This window comes from Bicyclus anynana, chromosome 15 (genome assembly GCF_947172395.1).
Source record: "Bicyclus anynana chromosome 15, ilBicAnyn1.1, whole genome shotgun sequence".
In the NCBI taxonomy this organism is placed as follows: Eukaryota; Metazoa; Arthropoda; class Insecta; order Lepidoptera; family Nymphalidae; genus Bicyclus; species Bicyclus anynana.
In genome coordinates, this window is record NC_069097.1 from 15,332,828 (window position 1) to 15,351,928 (window position 19,101).

General features: G+C 39.7%; 1 protein-coding gene across 1 annotated transcript; it reads right to left on the reverse strand.

Annotated features, from left to right (window-relative positions):
* Window positions 1-2,848: 2,848 nt before the first annotated feature.
* LOC112056515 (uridine-cytidine kinase-like 1) lies at window positions 2,849-15,618 on the reverse strand. Its single transcript, XM_052885792.1, has 12 exons — window positions 15,469-15,618; window positions 12,568-12,689; window positions 11,564-11,743; window positions 10,688-10,794; window positions 9,676-9,846; window positions 6,981-7,117; window positions 6,712-6,898; window positions 6,138-6,227; window positions 5,651-5,915; window positions 5,013-5,158; window positions 4,033-4,230; window positions 2,849-3,474 (listed from the first exon to the last, which is right to left on the reverse strand). The coding sequence occupies exons 1-12, from the start codon at window positions 15,519-15,521 to the stop codon at window positions 3,358-3,360; spliced, it is 1,773 nt and encodes a 590-aa protein (XP_052741752.1). The 5' UTR covers window positions 15,522-15,618; the 3' UTR covers window positions 2,849-3,357.
* Window positions 15,619-19,101: the final 3,483 nt, after the last annotated feature.

Here is a 19,101-nt window from a genome sequence, read left to right on the forward strand (position 1 = left end):
CTAACAAGTTTCAACACTTTGTCAATAAAATTATTAATCAAGGTACATAATTTGTAGGTTGATCTTCAACAAAACAAAATTTGATTTACATAATTACGGCTTGGTAAAAATGCTTATGTAATTACATATGATATATTATAGACATATATCTCCATATATTTCATTTTTATGAATTTAGCGTTGAATGTGGTGTTATATTAAGTATGTATTGTATTTTTTTTTCATGATTATATGACTTTCTAAAACGCGATGGTATATAATATATGTCTAAATAATTTTCACCTTGCTCTACATTAATATACTGTGCTCCTTTGTCTATGAATGAACGAATAAGTGCAGTTGTAGTGTGACGTCACTTGTTTCGCTTCATAGACGCTAGACAAGCATAGTGCGTGGATGCCAGGTAAAATATATTTATATTTCAAATATATTACTTTAGATGAATGCTTGCTATGGAAGTGTTAATATTGATACCATTGCTAAATTTTGGCAGATATTTGGGGATTTTAATAATATATATGTGATTATTTGTGACTTCTTTTAAAATACAGGAACGGATGTCTTTGGCCTAAAACTACTTCTGACGAATAAATAAACATTTAAAGTAATTCATAAAAGTTAATTTTAATGATTAATATTTTTTATAAATAATTTAATTATTATTAATTATAATTTACTAACAAATTAAGTATCAAAATTCACAATACTAAAGCATGACTAGACTTTTTTAACAGTCAAAAATGGTAGGAGACGAGAGTGCATGATATATACACGAAAAGGATATTCAAAATGTGAAAAATCTACACTAAGTACCTAATTTTGAAAACACTAACAAAAACAAACGTATCGCAAAACAATATGATTAAATAAAAGACATTGATAAAATACTATTTAGCTAAGTAATAGGGTAGTTGACTCATATCAAATTCATTATAAGCAATATTAATTTCATATACATGGAATAAGGATCCGAAATATATCGATATCAATTAATAAAAGTTAAGGATTTCTTATAAAGCTTAATTTAAAAACTGTTCATTTATTTAAATTTTCCAAACGTCAAAAACGCTGACGTCCATTTTCTAAAGTGTTACTTGATGTACTAAACGTCAAAGTAATTGTTAACTAATACTTTTGTCAAGCGCTTCGTTTGTATAGGATTAGTTAATGTGACGTCATGAAACAGTTGAAATATACCATCATGGCCGACGGCGTTTCGGCTCGCAGTATCAAATAAATATTTAAAAATTAATATTTTTATGTAATCACGTCTCAAAAAAATATGATATTTTTTCAATCTAGTAGAACGATAATGATCAAATCAAATAAAATCAAAAAACATTTATTTCAAGTAGGCTCAGTTTACAAGCACTTTTGACACGTCAGTTGACTATTTGTAAAGATTCTACCACCGGTTCGGAAGGCAGGTTCTGCTGAGAAGATACCGGCAAGAAACTCAACAGTTGCTCTTTTGAAAAGTCATACAGTATTATAATTTACAATTGATAACAATTACTGTTTACATTTCTTATAGTTTTACTTCCTGTGTGAAGGTGGAAGCTGATCCAACGGCCTCCAAGCATCTTTATTTTTTGATCATTTTAAGACCATTTAAAAAAAGTGTCAACTAACCTATTACCTTACCGAAGTCGATCGCCGTTTGATCTATTGATTTAGTAACACCTACCTATAGCAAGGACTCAGGGGCGTAGCTCCCGTTATCAGCCGTATCAATGATACTGATGACTACACGCCCCTTACGTGTTAAAGCAAACATTAGTAACAAGTAATTTACAATGTTACTTAATCTGGTGGTGCTTCTAGAAGAAAAAACATAAAAAAACAAAAAAAAAACAATACTTTGTGGTACAAGAGTTAGGGAAAAAACTAGAGATTTTTCGCTTATTTATTGCCCCCCCCCCCCCCCCCAACTGATTTTGATACAGGGCCCCTCTAAGGCATGCTACGCCACTGCAAGGACTACTATTGCCCCTCTAAGGCATGCTACGCCATTCTACTTCAAAGCGGGTGGGCGAGTTTCGAATATATAGTTAATAATAATGATTGTGGTGACGACATAACACTTCCATAACAGAACTGAATATTCAATCACAGTACACGAATGATAATTCTTACAAAGGGAAGCGTTTACTCGTAACATGTTTAGGTACAGCATGTACCAAGGTCACTTCTGCGCTTTCATTTTCAAAGTATTTTTATGCGTCAATGGATTACCAACTGGGTTATTAGATAACTGGGTGTTTTTCAGTGTATACAGTCAACCGAGACTGTACATATTACATTACAACTTCACTGAGTGATAAAAAAATTCGTGTGATATATTCCATGGGAAACTATACTCGATACGTACCATTTTGCCAATATTATATATACTCTTAGTATATGCCAAACTGGTAATGGCTTTAATTTTCTAAATACGATTTAGGAAATAGACCTGTGTGCCTTTTCAATATTTTCATACTGTTACTATCACGTTAACGTAAACGCGAATTTATATGGAATTGAAACAGTTTTACAGTAGTGCCACTAGATGTCGCTGTTTCAATTCCTCAGAAATTCGCGTTTACGTTAACGCGATAGTAACGGTATCAAACTGCTACTAGGCCCTCAGCAGAATATCGGAACTCTTTCCGTATATCAAAAGACAAAATATGGATCTGACTGTTTTTAGAGAACTTTCCGGACTGACTCAGACAAATTACACACAGACTAGTTCGGCGGCACAGAAAAACAAAAGCGCAGAAGTATGAACCCACTAATAAATATAAAACCATACGTACATACGTACGTACCATAAGTATACGTAATATTACGTAACAATAAAACATAGTACAGGCAACCGCGCAGTCAATTAAATTCAGTCTATATTCGCCTGTAAGGTACAAAATTAAACGCACATTGGACGAGCCGCCATTTTTCAGTGCAGAAAATGCAAATGACGTCATTAGGGCACCAAATGTGCACCTTATATGAAGACGCATTATTATGCTTGCTTACTATATGATTAACCGTGCTTTTGACAACAGACGGCGTAGAATTAGCAATGAAGTTAGAAAAATCACATGCCATAGACAAAATGGTTCTGTTTATGACACGTGTGAAAATTATTTACGACCTTTATTTAATCCATGTCCAATTAGTGGAAAATATGACTGGACATTTTAATAATAGATTTGGACACAATAACATACGCCATCTGTTGCCAATATTTAAATATAACGTAAGTATACATGTCCCGCTAAGTATACAACGCGTAAGTATACATGCCCCACTAAGTATACGACATGTAAGTATACCTGTCCCGCTCACTCTGAGGGCGGCGCGCGTTCGTCTCGCTCACTCGTCGTCGGCGGGTTCGGTGCCGAAGTACCGGTCGCCGAAGTTGCCGATGCCGGGCAACACGTAGAACTTCTCGTTGATCTCCGGATCCAGCGCTGACGTTACGATTTTCACCTGAAATGAGACGAATATCTTAGCATTCCAAGGATTCAACTAGCGGGTCAAAATCAAATCAAAGGAGATGGTCCAAAATTGTATGGAGCTCAGGATCAGTCATTGTACCCTAACGGAAATAAAAGAAAATTAATTTTTTAAATATATTGTATTATACAAATTTACTTTAATTCTTTCGAAATAATATTCATTCTCTCCTAAGAAATGGAGCACTAATATGAGTAATAATGACGAATTGATGACGGTTTCAACGCAATAGTCGTTTTGACGTTTGCTGTCAAATGTCATGTCATAGTTGCTTTATGGGCGCCATCTTGATATAACTCAAAAACTTGAGTTAAGACTTAACTCATTTTAGGGAAGTGGGGATTAGAAGGAGACAAAAAGTAGCCTATGTCTCTCTCCATCCTTCTACTATCTCCACTTAAAAATCACGTCAATTTTGAAAACGGTCAAACAAACAGACACAAACACACACTTAGACACACAGATTTTAATCAAGTCATTATCATATCTTCCGATGTCCCCATATAACACAATCCTGTGCCCTTCACTGACCTTGGGGAAGGCGTAGGCGATGGAGTGCACGCCGATCTCGGCCATGAGCAGCGACACGAGGCTGATGCTGTCCTCGGGCACGTCGTGGTCGAGCAGCACGCGGATGGCCATGATGGCGGCCGCGCCCGTCGCCACCGTGGCGTCCATGAGGATCACGCGGTAGTCTTTGATGTCTTTGGGCAGCCTCAGGTAGTATAACTGCGATAATCACAAAATTACACTATACAGGGTGCTGGGGAGTTGTTCCCATAACTCTAGGGTGTATTCTTTCCCCGAAAATTAATTAAAAATGTTCAGGAAACATGTGTTCTTAAATGTTTCTTAAATATTCCCCCATCGAGTTAGGACTCATTTGATTCGTCTTTACAAAACCTCAGAACCGCCACGGTGGTTTAGGGGAGCATATGTGGCTTAAATCACGAGGTCCTGGGTGTTTGGGTTATTTCATGGAATATCTGAGCTTTTCTTTCTTCTGAGAAATTTTCAATAAAATTGTCACCCCAGAGTTGGCGATGTTACAGCCCCGTGCCTCGGAAAGCCAATTAAGCCGTCATTATTATTAACATCCGATAGTGGCAGTTAGTTTAACCAACCCGCATTGGATATCGAGAGCCCTACTGTCAGTGTAATGGGCCGTTAAAACAGGCTGATAATGATGATGATTCTCAGCCGGTTACTTGGTGGACCGAGGATATCAAGCGGGTTGCAGTTAGCTGGATGCTGGCGGGTCGAGACCGTTGTGCTTGGAGGTCCATGCAAGAGCCTGAGGATATCAAACGGGTTGCAGTTAGCTAGATGCTGGCGGGTCGAAACCGTTATGTTTGGAGGTCCATGCAAGAGCCTGAGGATATCAAGCGGGTTGCAGTTAGCTGGATGCTGGTGGGTTAAGAGTTGTGCTTGGTGGTCCATGCAAGAAGCCTATGTCCAGCAGTGGACGTCTATCAGCTGATATGGTAAGGTAAGGTAACGATGATGAGTACCTCAGGCTCGTCGGTCTGCTGGTTGGTCTGTATGAGGATCTTGCCGATGCGGATGTCCTTGCAGACGTCGCACACCGCCTGCTCCATGGTCTCGCCGGCGCGCAGGATGGACACGCCGCAGATCTTCTCCACGTCGCATTTACGACCTTAGCACAATAAAAATAGAACACAATATAAATACACGTTTATTAATATACATGTTTTAGACTCCCAAGTGGATTATAAAAATAAGAAAACTAATGTCGAACAAATGTTATGATTCACAACATTTGTCAAGACAACTTAATTAATAAATCAAACTGTAACCAAAACAAGACCCCATAATGGCAGAGAATGACCTTGAGTGGAATCACACACTTGTGAACGTTGTGTGTAGGATTAACTCACACTCTGTCACTCTCCTCGCCATCCCAGGTAACCCATAAAGACTTACATAACAGAAATGTGGACGGCTCGAACGCCACGAGTATACTGAAGCCGACCGTACGACGAGCGCCTTATCTGGCAAGTCGTTCCCGCCAAACGATCGGTACCCCTCTCTAACTCCCCACTCTATACGGAAACGAGTCGCGCCACCTGACGTGATAGTGAATTAAAATAGCAAATGACGAGCCGCATGAGACGCTCGGAGTATGTACCTGTGTAGGAGAAGCCCTGCGGCGTATCCACAGCGTGCTCCGAGTACGGCAGCAGGGACAGCGCGAACTCTATGACGAGCCGCATGAGACGCTCGGAGTATGTACCTGTGTAGGAGAAGCCCTGCGGCGTATCCACAGCGTGCTCCGAGTACGGCAGCAGGGACAGCGCGAACTCTATGACGAGCCGCATGAGACGCTTCGAGTAGAAGATGAACTCGTCGCGAGGCGTGTCCTTGTTGCGGATGAATGTGTGGAGTCCCTGGACCTGAAGAGACAAGGTAGATTATTTTTTAGAAGAAATATCAATCATATAGGTGGCAGAAAACACAGACACTGAAAAAGCACTCCAAACTTTTGCTATGCAAATTAGAAACGTAGAAGCAATCATTTCATGGCAAGTTAATGTCTTTCTGTGATTGGAAATAAAATCTCTTCAAATTGTCAAATGACAGTATTAAATAATATCAATAGTTTAATTCGATCTCACTTGCGGTGTATCCTTCAGCACAAACAGCGAGTCCGGCACGGGTTGCCCGATGTGCGCGATCGCCAACTTTTCACGCACTTTGAAACCGCGCTGCGAACAATACAATGCAATAATAGAGTTAGTGTATTCAAGACTAACAAGCTCATAAGTTTATATTGATTACTAGCTGATAACGATCGTCCACGTGAAGAATCCCGCAGAAACCATGGGTCATGAAACCCAGGGCCCGTGGTTTCCCTGCGCTAATGCCGAGGCCACTCATATGCCAGATTGCCAGGTTGTTATTTCTCTATGTTGAGAAAGTAGAGGGATTGGCAACCAAACATGCCATAGATGATGTCGGCGTGCGCCATGCTGGGCGCTATGTAGCTCTGGTAGCTTTACGTGCGTCATGTCATGTCATGATGTCGGACTCACCAGCTGCAGCTGTTTGTGCACGTGCTGCACGATGAGCGAGATGGCGACCTTGTTCTCTCCGCCGCGCGGTACGATGATGTCGGCGTGCGCCATGCTGGGCGTTATGTAGCTCTGGTAGCTTTACGTGCGTCATGTCATGTCATGATGTCGGACTCACCAGCTGCAGCTGTTTGTGCACGTGCTGCACGATGAGCGAGATGGCGACTTTGTTCTCTCCGCCGCGCGGTACGATGATGTCGGCGTGCGCCATGCTGGGCGCTATGTAGCTCTGGTACGCCGGCTTCACGTGAGTCATGTACTGTTTTAACACACCCTCTAAGTCGCGACCTCTTTGGACGATGTCTCTGAAAAGCAAAGCAATATTTGTCATGATACAGTTGTCATTGATTTTTATGTTTGATTTGACCGTGATAGAGCCTGTCATACCTCCGCAGCCGTCTGGCGAGGCGGATGTCCGCGTCCGTGTCCACGAACACCTTCATGTCCAGCAGCTTCACCACGTCCGTGTTGTAGAACGCCAGGATACCCTCGAAGATTATCACGTTTGCGCCGTACATCGTTTTCTGAAAATATAAAGTTTGTGGTGTTGTAGGGGTAATCTCTGGATCTACTGGAACGATTTTGAAAATTCTTTTACCACTAGCAAGCCACATTATTTGAAAGGCACATGAAGCTTAGCACCTACGCTCGAGTTAGATGGACAAAGGACGGCAATTTAAAGGACGTAATCTATGCATGTCCTGTGAAATTTATCTGTTAATAGGTGATAGTTTTCCATTTGCCATTTCGATTATTTTATACTCGTAATAAATAATGTTGTTTTCCACGAACATTGTTTTTTTAATGGCACCACCAATTTGACTTTTAAGGCAGACTCACAGAGGTTTCCTCATTTCTTTCGGCCATACTCCTGTGGAATTCACAGTGCGGTTCTCCCGGGAGTGCGTGACGTAGTTGTAGATGGGCACCTCCACCTTCTTGCCCTCCTTGAGCCGCTGCAGCACCGCGATGAGCAGCTCGATGTCGAACGCGTCCGCTAGTACTGTATATGGTAGGATGATACACACATATGACACTCACAGTGCGGTTCTCCCGGGAGTGCGTGACGTAGTTGTAGATGGGCACCTCCACCTTCTTGCCCTCCTTGAGCCGCTGCAGCACCGCGATGAGCAGCTCGATGTCGAACGCGTCCGCTAGTACTGTATATGGTAGGATGATACACACATATGACACTCACAGTGCGGTTCTCCCGGGAGTGCGTGACGTAGTTGTAGATGGGCACCTCCACCTTCTTGCCCTCCTTGAGCCGCTGCAGCACCGCGATGAGCAGCTCGATGTCGAACGCGTCCGCTAGTACTGTATATGGTAGGATGATACACACATATGACACTCACAGTGCGGTTCTCCCGGGAGTGCGTGACGTAGTTGTAGATGGGCACCTCCACCTTCTTGCCCTCCTTGAGCCGCTGCAGCACCGCGATGAGCAGCTCGATGTCGAACGCGTCCGCTAGTACTGTATATGGTAGGATGATACACACATATGACACTCACAGTGCGGTTCTCCCGGGAGTGCGTGACGTAGTTGTAGATGGGCACCTCCACCTTCTTGCCCTCCTTGAGCCGCTGCAGCACCGCGATGAGCAGCTCGATGTCGAACGCGTCCGCTAGTACTGTATATGGTAGGATGATACACACATATGACACTCACAGTGCGGTTCTCCCGGGAGTGCGTGACGTAGTTGTAGATGGGCACCTCCACCTTCTTGCCCTCCTTGAGCCGCTGCAGCACCGCGATGAGCAGCTCGATGTCGAACGCGTCCGCTAGTACTGTATATGGTAGGATGATACACACATATGACACTCACAGTGCGGTTCTCCCGGGAGTGCGTGACGTAGTTGTAGATGGGCACCTCCACCTTCTTGCCCTCCTTGAGCCGCTGCAGCACCGCGATGAGCAGCTCGATGTCGAACGCGTCCGCTAGTACTGTATATGGTAGGATGATACACACATATGACACTCACAGTGCGGTTCTCCCGGGAGTGCGTGACGTAGTTGTAGATGGGCACCTCCACCTTCTTGCCCTCCTTGAGCCGCTGCAGCACCGCGATGAGCAGCTCGATGTCGAACGCGTCCGCTAGTACTGTATATGGTAGGATGATACACACATATGACACTCACAGTGCGGTTCTCCCGGGAGTGCGTGACGTAGTTGTAGATGGGCACCTCCACCTTCTTGCCCTCCTTGAGCCGCTGCAGCACCGCGATGAGCAGCTCGATGTCGAACGCGTCCGCTAGTACTGTATATGGTAGGATGATACACACATATGACACTCACAGTGCGGTTCTCCCGGGAGTGCGTGACGTAGTTGTAGATGGGCACCTCCACCTTCTTGCCCTCCTTGAGCCGCTGCAGCACCGCGATGAGCAGCTCGATGTCGAACGCGTCCGCTAGTACTGTATATGGTAGGATGATACACACATATGACACTCACAGTGCGGTTCTCCCGGGAGTGCGTGACGTAGTTGTAGATGGGCACCTTCACCTTCTTGCCCTCCTTGAGCCGCTGCAGCACCGCGATGAGCAGCTCGATGTCGAACGCGTCCGCTAGTACTGTATATGGTAGGATGATACACACATATGACACTCACAGTGCGGTTCTCCCGGGAGTGCGTGACGTAGTTGTAGATGGGCACCTCCACCTTCTTGCCCTCCTTGAGCCGCTGCAGCACCGCGATGAGCAGCTCGATGTCGAACGCGTCCGCTAGTACTGTATATGGTAGGATGATACACACATATGACACTCACAGTGCGGTTCTCCCGGGAGTGCGTGACGTAGTTGTAGATGGGCACCTCCACCTTCTTGCCCTCCTTGAGCCGCTGCAGCACCGCGATGAGCAGCTCGATGTCGAACGCGTCCGCTAGTACTGTATATGGTAGGATGATACACACATATGACACTCACAGTGCGGTTCTCCCGGGAGTGCGTGACGTAGTTGTAGATGGGCACCTCCACCTTCTTGCCCTCCTTGAGCCGCTGCAGCACCGCGATGAGCAGCTCGATGTCGAACGCGTCCGCTAGTACTGTATATGGTAGGATGATACACACATATGACACTCACAGTGCGGTTCTCCCGGGAGTGCGTGACGTAGTTGTAGATGGGCACCTCCACCTTCTTGCCCTCCTTGAGCCGCTGCAGCACCGCGATGAGCAGCTCGATGTCGAACGCGTCCGGGTGGTCGAAGTTGTATTCGTTGCGCGTCGCTAGGTGGTGCTGTTTCTCGTTTAGCACCTGTAATATCAATTAAAGTAGGATTTACTTTGCGGAATTTCATTATTGATATGTTTTTTTCAAAAAAAAGTAAAATCTCTATAAGCACGCTTGACTTGGAGAGTAAGCTGACAGACTGAATCAGTTACGAAAAATGTGATCGGGCGAGGCGAACAGACGTTGAGAGGGAAGTATAGGTTAGTAAAGAGAGAAAGACAGTTCCTTTTCATATGTTACTGTAGAAGCAAGAGAAATAAAGCTGGTCAGGGAAACAACAGAAGCAGTGAAGGTGAGTGTTGATGCAATCCTAAAAAGCGTTTTAATTACAATATAAGGGAGCCATGTTTTTTCTCAAGTTGTGATGAAAACCTGTTTAATTAATCTAAATCTGTTGCAGACACTGACGAAATATTTGATTAACTTATTGATAACAAACGGAATTACCACAATATTGATTCAAAAGATTTTGTATTTTGATTAGATTTAATATTTGATTTATGTTTACACTGTACTTAAATCCTTATCTATCATCTATTATTGTGCGCACATGATTTATCAGTCATGGCTAATTAGTTAATTTGTGATAGAGACAAATATTTTAGCATTCCATGGATTGTGAGTGCAATGTGTGAGTGTCGTTTCTATTGAATGGCAGAGAAATTAACTGAAACGCGAAAAGAGAACACGGAATTTCTGACCCGGTTGTTGATGAAAATTGTATATTGCATACTTTTCTTTAATAATAATAATATAATAAATATACTTAAACAATACACATCTCTCATCATCTTTGATTGTTATCAATCGTTATATACTGCAAATGATGCATTTTCTGAAAAATTTCATAAGTAAACAAGATTACCTTATAAAATGAGTCCATACTGACAATAGTGACCCACGGTATGTTGAGAGATTCTATGATTTTGGCTGCTACTGTGGTTTTGCCCGACGCGCTAGCGCCGCATATACCTAAACCAAAAACCTATTGTTAGTAATTAAATCTTACATCATAATATCTGAGAGGGCAAGCTTTGTTGGGTTTTCTTTTTAGTAACATTATCTAGTAAAGGTTTTGAGGCGCCAATATATCAATATGTCAATAATATACCAAACTAGCAGGTACTACTGTAACATTCCTAACACACTGGCAAGAGCAAGAATTTTCGTAAATAATAAAGTTGATCGTCTCATTGAGATGAAGCTCATAAACAATTAATTTGATAGTAATCAGTTGTACAAAATGTTCTACATATCCCAGACTAATATGTCTACAGTAATATTCTTGTTTTTTAATGTTGGTGTAACGCTATAATATAGAGTTTATCATTGTATGGATAACAATGTGTACCAAACTATAGTAATTTCGACATTTAGAGAATTTATTGTAAAATATAATTGCGAATCTGTAGCTGTTAATTATTCTGTGGTTGCGTTAAACTTTTTTTTTTTTTATTCTTTACAAGTTAGCCCTTGACTACAATCTGAATTTACACTCTACACCAAACTTTTTATTAGTCACATCTTCTCCCAAGAGAGTTGAGTGGGGGTACATTTTTCAAGGCTTGTAAGTCATCCTTGCCCAGGAAGACGTGGGAGAACTTGCACCCCAATGATTTCTTAACCCTGCTGCCAGCGCTTGGGTCATCCAAATTGTCGTCTCCGTTTTCGCCGACAGTGTGTGCACCTTCAGGCATGGTATGGCAGCTTGTCTCAAAGAAGCTCATGCACACAAACTCACCAATGACAAACGGCTCCACCTCCTGCCCCCCGGTGCAGTTGTACCAGGGCGGGCGGCCGGCCGTGTAGATGGTGCGCCGGTCCGCGTGCAGGATGCTCTCGGCCGTCGTGCGCTTGTTGGACTGCGACATGGACGTCGTGCGCACGCGGCGCGCGCGCGGCGACTTCATTATGTTTGAGCCTGCGAGACAATTGAGGTTACGCACTCGTAATAGCGGTTGCTACATGTTAGGCAAAAAAACAAGACGTCTATGACAAACAACAATCCGCTTTTTATAAAAGTTTTTTATGCTTTATTTAAGTCCTTCTTCTCAGGCAGAATCTTTCGAGTTAAAGAAGGTGAAACTACCTCAAGATTTTATGATATTAAAGCTGGAGTACACCAGGGCTCAGTGTTGGGTCTAGTCTTATACACATTATTTATTTTAAACTAGCACAAACGTCTGGAGTATTCACAACAAAACACCTTTTGCTGACGACACAACATTACTAGTCCCTAGCATCACAAAAAACAGAGTTATGGTTGTATTTGGTGCGACAGCGAATATGATGTGTAGCTTGTGATTGTATTGTTATGTTTTAGTCTGGATCATAAAAGATGTTTTTGGGACGCCTCTGTTTACTGTTATCGTTTTGATTGGGAGTTAGATACAATAGATACAAGTCTCAACCACTAGTTGGTTGGATGGGCGGCAGCTCTATCAAAATAGTTTCAAAGAGCTTTTTCATGTACTAGGCTATTAACAATAGCACTGTCATTATGAGCCATTTTGTCAGTCCACTTCATGGCCAGGGCTTCCTATTCCTGGGAGTCGGGATGGAATTTAGGCCCATCATAGTCGTTCAGTGGGCTTACGGTATGTTATATAACCTCTGTATAATCAGATGTCAATGATAATAATGATGATCAGCCTTACCTTACATGCTGCTAAAGTTGCAGGGTAACACCAAAAATTTTTCTATTCCGGATTTTTATATAAGATTTCTTAGAAGACAGAAGTTTACCTGTGGAAGGCGGGCGGTAAGGCCTCACATTGGGCACGGTGGTGGGCGAGGCGGGAGCCCGCGTGTAGTCGTCCTCATCTAGGAACACTTGCTCGTTGAGGTCCAGTGCTAGCTCTGAGTCACTGCAGATGGTTTACATATAAAAGTCATAAGTCAAAGTTAAAATTCATTTGTTTCAGCTAAATTTAGGCAGACAAAACAACAGCTATATAGAAGAAACCCAATTAAAATTCGAAAGATCTTGGAATTTATTCCCATTTGCAGGACTATTATTGTAGCCATTTCTAGGTTTTTGCCAGATGGAAGGAACAATCATTTGTAAAAGAAAACCTAGTATATACACTAATAGCCTTGTCAGTCTACTGGTTTACTTGTTTGGTTAAGGATCACAATTTTTTTTTCAAAAAGATTTTTTTACATCCAAGAAAGTCTCAATAATAGCTCTGAGTTGAGAAATAGATGGTGTTCTACTTATATGTTGGCCTTGTTTACAGACATAGCATATCTCAACGACATACTTATACCATATCAAGAAAAAAAGACATATTTTCAACCAATTGTGGTTGGTTGTTCCCACTCCCAGGTCGTTCTTTGCTGAATTGGTTAACATGTCTTTCTGTCTGAAGAAATGTGGAAATCTTTGACCAAGTAAAGCCATTTATGCTGGTCATTGACATCTATATCTAAAGAATAAGCACAGTCATACTATGCCAGGAAACCCACACATAACAACATGTAGGTCTAAGGTACAATTCACAGATTAGTGTTTGTTTGCACAAGAGGCAGCTCCTACCGAAGACTGCAATCGACTGCAGTCGGCAGGCACGGCGTCACCAACTGCAGTCAACTGTCTGTGGTCGTCGGTAGAGTTGCCGCTCGTATAAATGAACCCTTATAATTAGAGAGGCCAAGCCCTGTAGTAGGCCAGTATGAATAGTTTCATGATAATATGGATCTAAAATCTAGAAGCACAACAATTAAAGCCCATTAAAGTTGGTTAACATTTAACCAATTGTTAGCACAAACAGTGTATGAGTAACATTTCTCTAGCTAGTTACTACAATTTATAATTAAGGTCAGGAGAATTAAAGAGGCATGACAAAGCAAACTATATTATAGTGTAATTCATTGCTTTCTGGCAGTTTTATTTTTGGTTCAAGGTGACATGAAATTATATAAAATGTTATGTGCGCCTAGCGTTAGTATACATATCAGATTTTTTGTGGCATATTGTATTGTTTTTAATGGTTAATATGTGTATTGTTGGCGTGCTTTAAATAAATAAATAAATAAATAAAATAAAACTAGTTTCAAAGTCAAACAGTATATAAATTGTGTTGTTTATTGTGTTACTAGTTTAGTTTTATTTGTAGACCTTTCTTGTTGTTAGAAATGTTATAAGAAACCTTTTTCTTATAACATTTCTAACAGAACAAAATAGGTTGGATGGGTTTCTTTTTTCATGATGCATGCTAAGAGAAAAGGAGATTATTTTGTCTACATATCACTCTTCCTTTTGTCCCATTACAATAAAAGGGATAGCATAAATATAACTTTACTTTACAATGGGACAAAATAGAGTAGTTATCATCAATAGTGCATATTGGGCCTGCAGATCTGATACTTGATAATGGCATACCCTTCCTATAGTTTTTAAGATTAATTGTCTTTCTTAAAATATGGTTTTTGGAAGAAGGTTTTTCATTCAGTATTCATTTAATTAGGTTAATTAAAAGATGTCATCATTTATGATAAAAGGAATATTTCGCATTATTTGCATTTGCATCATTGATGTTACCTAATAATGACACTTAAATTATTAATAATCATTTACTGTACTACTACTTTTTAAAAATCATTAATTCCCTAATTATTTTACTGCAGATTATTAATGCTAAACTTTGTTTACATGCAAAACAATGCTTGAAAAATTAAATGTAGCAAATAAAAAAAATGTAATAAATTACTATTTTTCCTAGGCATTTTCTTTTTTATACTTTTTAAATCATGTTCCAATAATCAAATAACATGTATGAATGTCCTGTAAGTTCAAAGTGTTTGCTTATGTTATTATAATACATAATTTCTACATTAAATACCTAAACTGGTACTGTAATAGTTCAATGTCAGGTTAAATATAAAATTATCATATATTAAAGGACATCGCCGAGTGACTAACACCACTTTCATCTTGACTATCTTATCAGTATCAAATTATATATTCATAAATAAACATTGTATGATAAGTAACATGTTTATATATCTTGTAGTTAGCATAATTTTGTTTACATTTTTTATTGAGTGACAGTGACAGGTTAAAGTTTTGCATTATCATATTGTGATGTTTATAATTAAAAATGTTTGTAGGCTCAACTAAATAATGGTAAAATTAAACATATTTTAAAGAAAAACAATGCAGAAATTGGGATTTTTGAACATTGCAAAAGCGTGATCGAAGCTTTTTCTAGCGGCGTTAAGCTTAAATATGAACCATTTAATCATTCTTACGGATTCGCGAAGATAACGGAAGCTTGTTCCATTTTCGGAATTTTTAGTGTTTTTCATATGAAACTGAACTTTAGAGGTTGAGTTTCTGTAATACATCCACCGGAGCACGTGCTTATACACGTAGCGTAAAGTATGCTGCCAATGTACTAAATAAAAGTCTAAAAATAAAACACAATGTGTATGCAGAGTATTGCAGAGGTTATGAATGCAGGCAGGCGGCGAGGTTTTATTGCACTCTCGGCGATTATCGCGGTCTACTGAGTCACTTGCACATGAAAATACTGCGTTCTCGACCTCTAGGCCAGCCGCGCACTCGTCGGAAAAAAAACTGTTGACGCAAGACAGCTGGGCAAACCAAACAAACAATAATTAAGGTTATCCAACACGATTTACCTATCCGAGCTTGCCGAGCTTGGTGTCTCGAATTTGTTCAGCTTCCCAGACATTGCTGGTCGTCAGTAAGTTAAATATTACTCGAGTAAAACAGGGCAATAACTTGCAAAAGTTCACGGCTTGGCAAACGCAATACGCTAGAAATAATGAGTTTGACAAGTGACAATTGTTACCGTCAAAATTGACAGCTGACAGTAGTCGTTTAGAAAGTTCTGCGTCACGTGACATAATCAGCCTTGCTTGAGCAAAACGAAATACTAATTTCTCTCTTTATCATTGATATTATAAAAATATAAATCTCAATTTATTTTTTTAATTTTTACAAGCAAAAAAAGACAGATTAATTTCATAACCCAGGTTATTTTTTATTTCTGAATGTTTCTAGCTACGTTCCGTTTAACAATAACTAATCTATAGTAAAATTGCACTTTTGTTAAAATTATTTCCACTACTCTTGCTCAAAAACAATGTCATATTACCACTCTACAGCGGGGCTAAACAAGCATTTTAGTAATTTCATTTTTTTTTAATTTTTGTCTGTTATGAGCCAAGTACTAGCCTACTTTTTAATTAAGGAGGTTTTATTCGTAAATAGAATCATCATAGCTAAGTTCCTAATGGTCTACCATTAAAAACTTTGACACCTATGTACCTAAGGTTAAAAACTTTTAAAAATAAAAACTTGAAATTGGAATGAAATGCAGCGTTCTTGTCTGTCCACAGATGAAAATTAATGCATTTCAATGCATTTATTTTTTTCATTTGATTTTTATTGAGTTGCGAATTTAAAGAGCAAGATTTAAAGACATGGCTGTACGTTGTAATACCTTTGCCTTTTCCACATGTGAAAAATGTACTCTATGTGAAAGAGTATAAAAAAATAAAATTAAAAGCGAGAATTTATAAACAGTTGGCGTACCTAAATAAATTATTTGAAATTTATTGTGAATTTGTGACCGTAACTTACATATTTTGCAAGATTAATAATTTACATATTTTGCAACATTAATAATTGCTGTTTTCATCTAGTGAGAATGGTGACCCTAATATTTTGGAGATGGATGAAATTTTCAATCTGTGACCTACGAAAAAATTAATAAGTTTAGAAAAGAACAACGAATGGATGCACTCATGAAAGGAGTTTTTTATACTATTATCTTCCACGTTTACCTCACAGCAGTCGGAAATTATATTACCGGGTAAAAGTATTTCCCTTAGCATCCAAAATTGTAGACTTTTGTACATTTAATTTTTAATTAAAATAAAGTATTGAATACTGTGCTGAATAATTTTATTTTCTCATAATCGTAGTAAAAAGCAGAGTGTAACACACGGGGCTAAGCCCATTATAAACTCGGTTTCTATTTAGCAGACCTCACCTTACGGCTCGTGCCCTAAAAATACCTCGTATTTATATAAAGTCCCTTGTATAACAATCTACTATATGTTATTTCCTTGATGTTCCAGGGTATCGCGATTTTTGGAAAACATACTTAATTCACTCTTTTGAATTAATGGTTCTGTTAATTTTACTCTTCGTATACATTACTTTCGTCATACCGCGGGCTGTATGAGGAAAGTAAGAAAAAAAAAAAAAACGCTATACTTTGTACATACTTAGTGGCGTGCATAGATTAGATTATAGATTGTCGATCAGGGTATGCACTAGTGATAAAATTATCAAAGTGGAATAATCTGTGTTTAACAAGCACTAAGAAGACAACTCTTAGGGTATGCAGTACTTTAATGCATGTATGAAGAGCACGCCACTGTACATACTCGTATGTATTCTGCGGCTACGCTTACTTTTGGGCTAGATTGCAATGAGTGTACACTCCAAAATATGAAAATCGATTCTCAAATCTTATGGATGAATTCATAAAAATAATTAGATAAAACATTATTTTAATGAGTTTTAATTAACTATGCTCGGCCAGGCGTCACCGAGCGACGACCTTAGGTCGAAACTCGAGACAAGTTTGGAGTTGCAAGCAATTAGCCTGAACTTTCCCAATTTGCATGTTATGGCGAAAGTTTTCAAGTCTCAACGCGGCAACCTCAACTGCCAAGAATTCTAAATTCGAATTGTTTATAAGTAGGTAGATATTATATATTTTATTTCAAAGTAAAGTTCTTTTTTTTTAATTTGCGTCTGCGCTTAGTCTGGTGGTATTAAAATACTTTTGTAATAATTCCTCGGCGACTAATTTAATGAATTGAGCTTGACCTTTAGGTAGGTATACTTTTTACTCTCACCATCTTGGTCATTTCTAACGTAAAGATACCTACATAAAGACAAACTAATAAATACTCATAGTTATATGACACATAGCATTTGTCAAATATCTGACATTACGTACTAGCGGAAGGCCGCGACTTCGACGTCGTTAAATTCAGTTTTTCACAAATGGCGGGAACCATGGATTTTTCCGGGATAAAACTACTTATTATATATGTTGCTTAGTAACGCCCTCTATCTTCCAGTAAAAGTTCCATTATAATCCGTCTAGTCGTTACAAACATTAGCCCGGACAAACACACAGACAGACATTTAATGTTTGAGTATCGCGTAAATAATTAAAAGCACTTGAGATAACACAGTTAATTCGGACAGACACTTAAATTTTATTTATATATTCATCAAGATTTTTAAAATAAAAAAAAAAAATTTTTGACTTGGCTGTTTTTACATACCTAATTAAATATGTCTACGCTACGTTCTGTGCCTGAGTAAATACCTCTTCGTTCGGAAAAAATTGTAGCTGTCTTTTTTGTCGACTTCATACCTCGTAAATTCATTCTATGCAAAGATTTTTATTCATACTAAAATTTCCAGACATGAAAAAAATACTTCGAGTCCTTTACGTGTCTATTCTGGCGGCAATTTGTCGCCGACTTTTAGGTTATTTTACGCGGCAACTTTGATTGGGGACTCACATTCGAAATTCGAACGTCGGCGGAATGTTAAGCAAGCTCTTTGTTGTCGAACTTTCTGGAAGCGTCCTTTCTGGAGATTGAACCTACGATTGAACGACTGTTTTATTGGTATCGAGGCGCGTTTAATTTCAAAGTTTGCGTTTATTGTCACAATAAAAGTTTACTTGGTTGTATAAGTTTGATTGTGTTTATAGTTTTAGTTTTAAGGGGGTTTACTTCTCGTGATTTCCTTCACATTTTCTCTATGGTGATTCTTTTTCTATTTCCTTTTTTATGCCAAAAATACTCTTAATATTAGTTAGAAAGACTACGAACACCGTCGTGTTCCGTACGTCATCTGCCTATTATTCTTAATCTGTGTATGTATGTATATGTAAGTATGGTAGTCAAGTAAAAAGCATTCCATAACGAAGCACCAAGTCTCGGAGGAATGCCAAAGCGACAGACACAAATGAAACAAAAGCGCTGTGATTTGATTACGGCGAGTGGATCCGGCAATTAGTTGAGAGATTCGACATCACTAACTAGACGTGTTGAAACAATATGATCCTGTCTAACTAATTGCTTCCAGTGGCGCTAACATGCGACCAACGAGATGATGAAGTGAAGATAAATAGATAAAATTCACTCAATGGCGGAGAAACGGGCAATACCGCTGTCGACGACATTTTGTCTATATTCCTTTTCTTTCACATT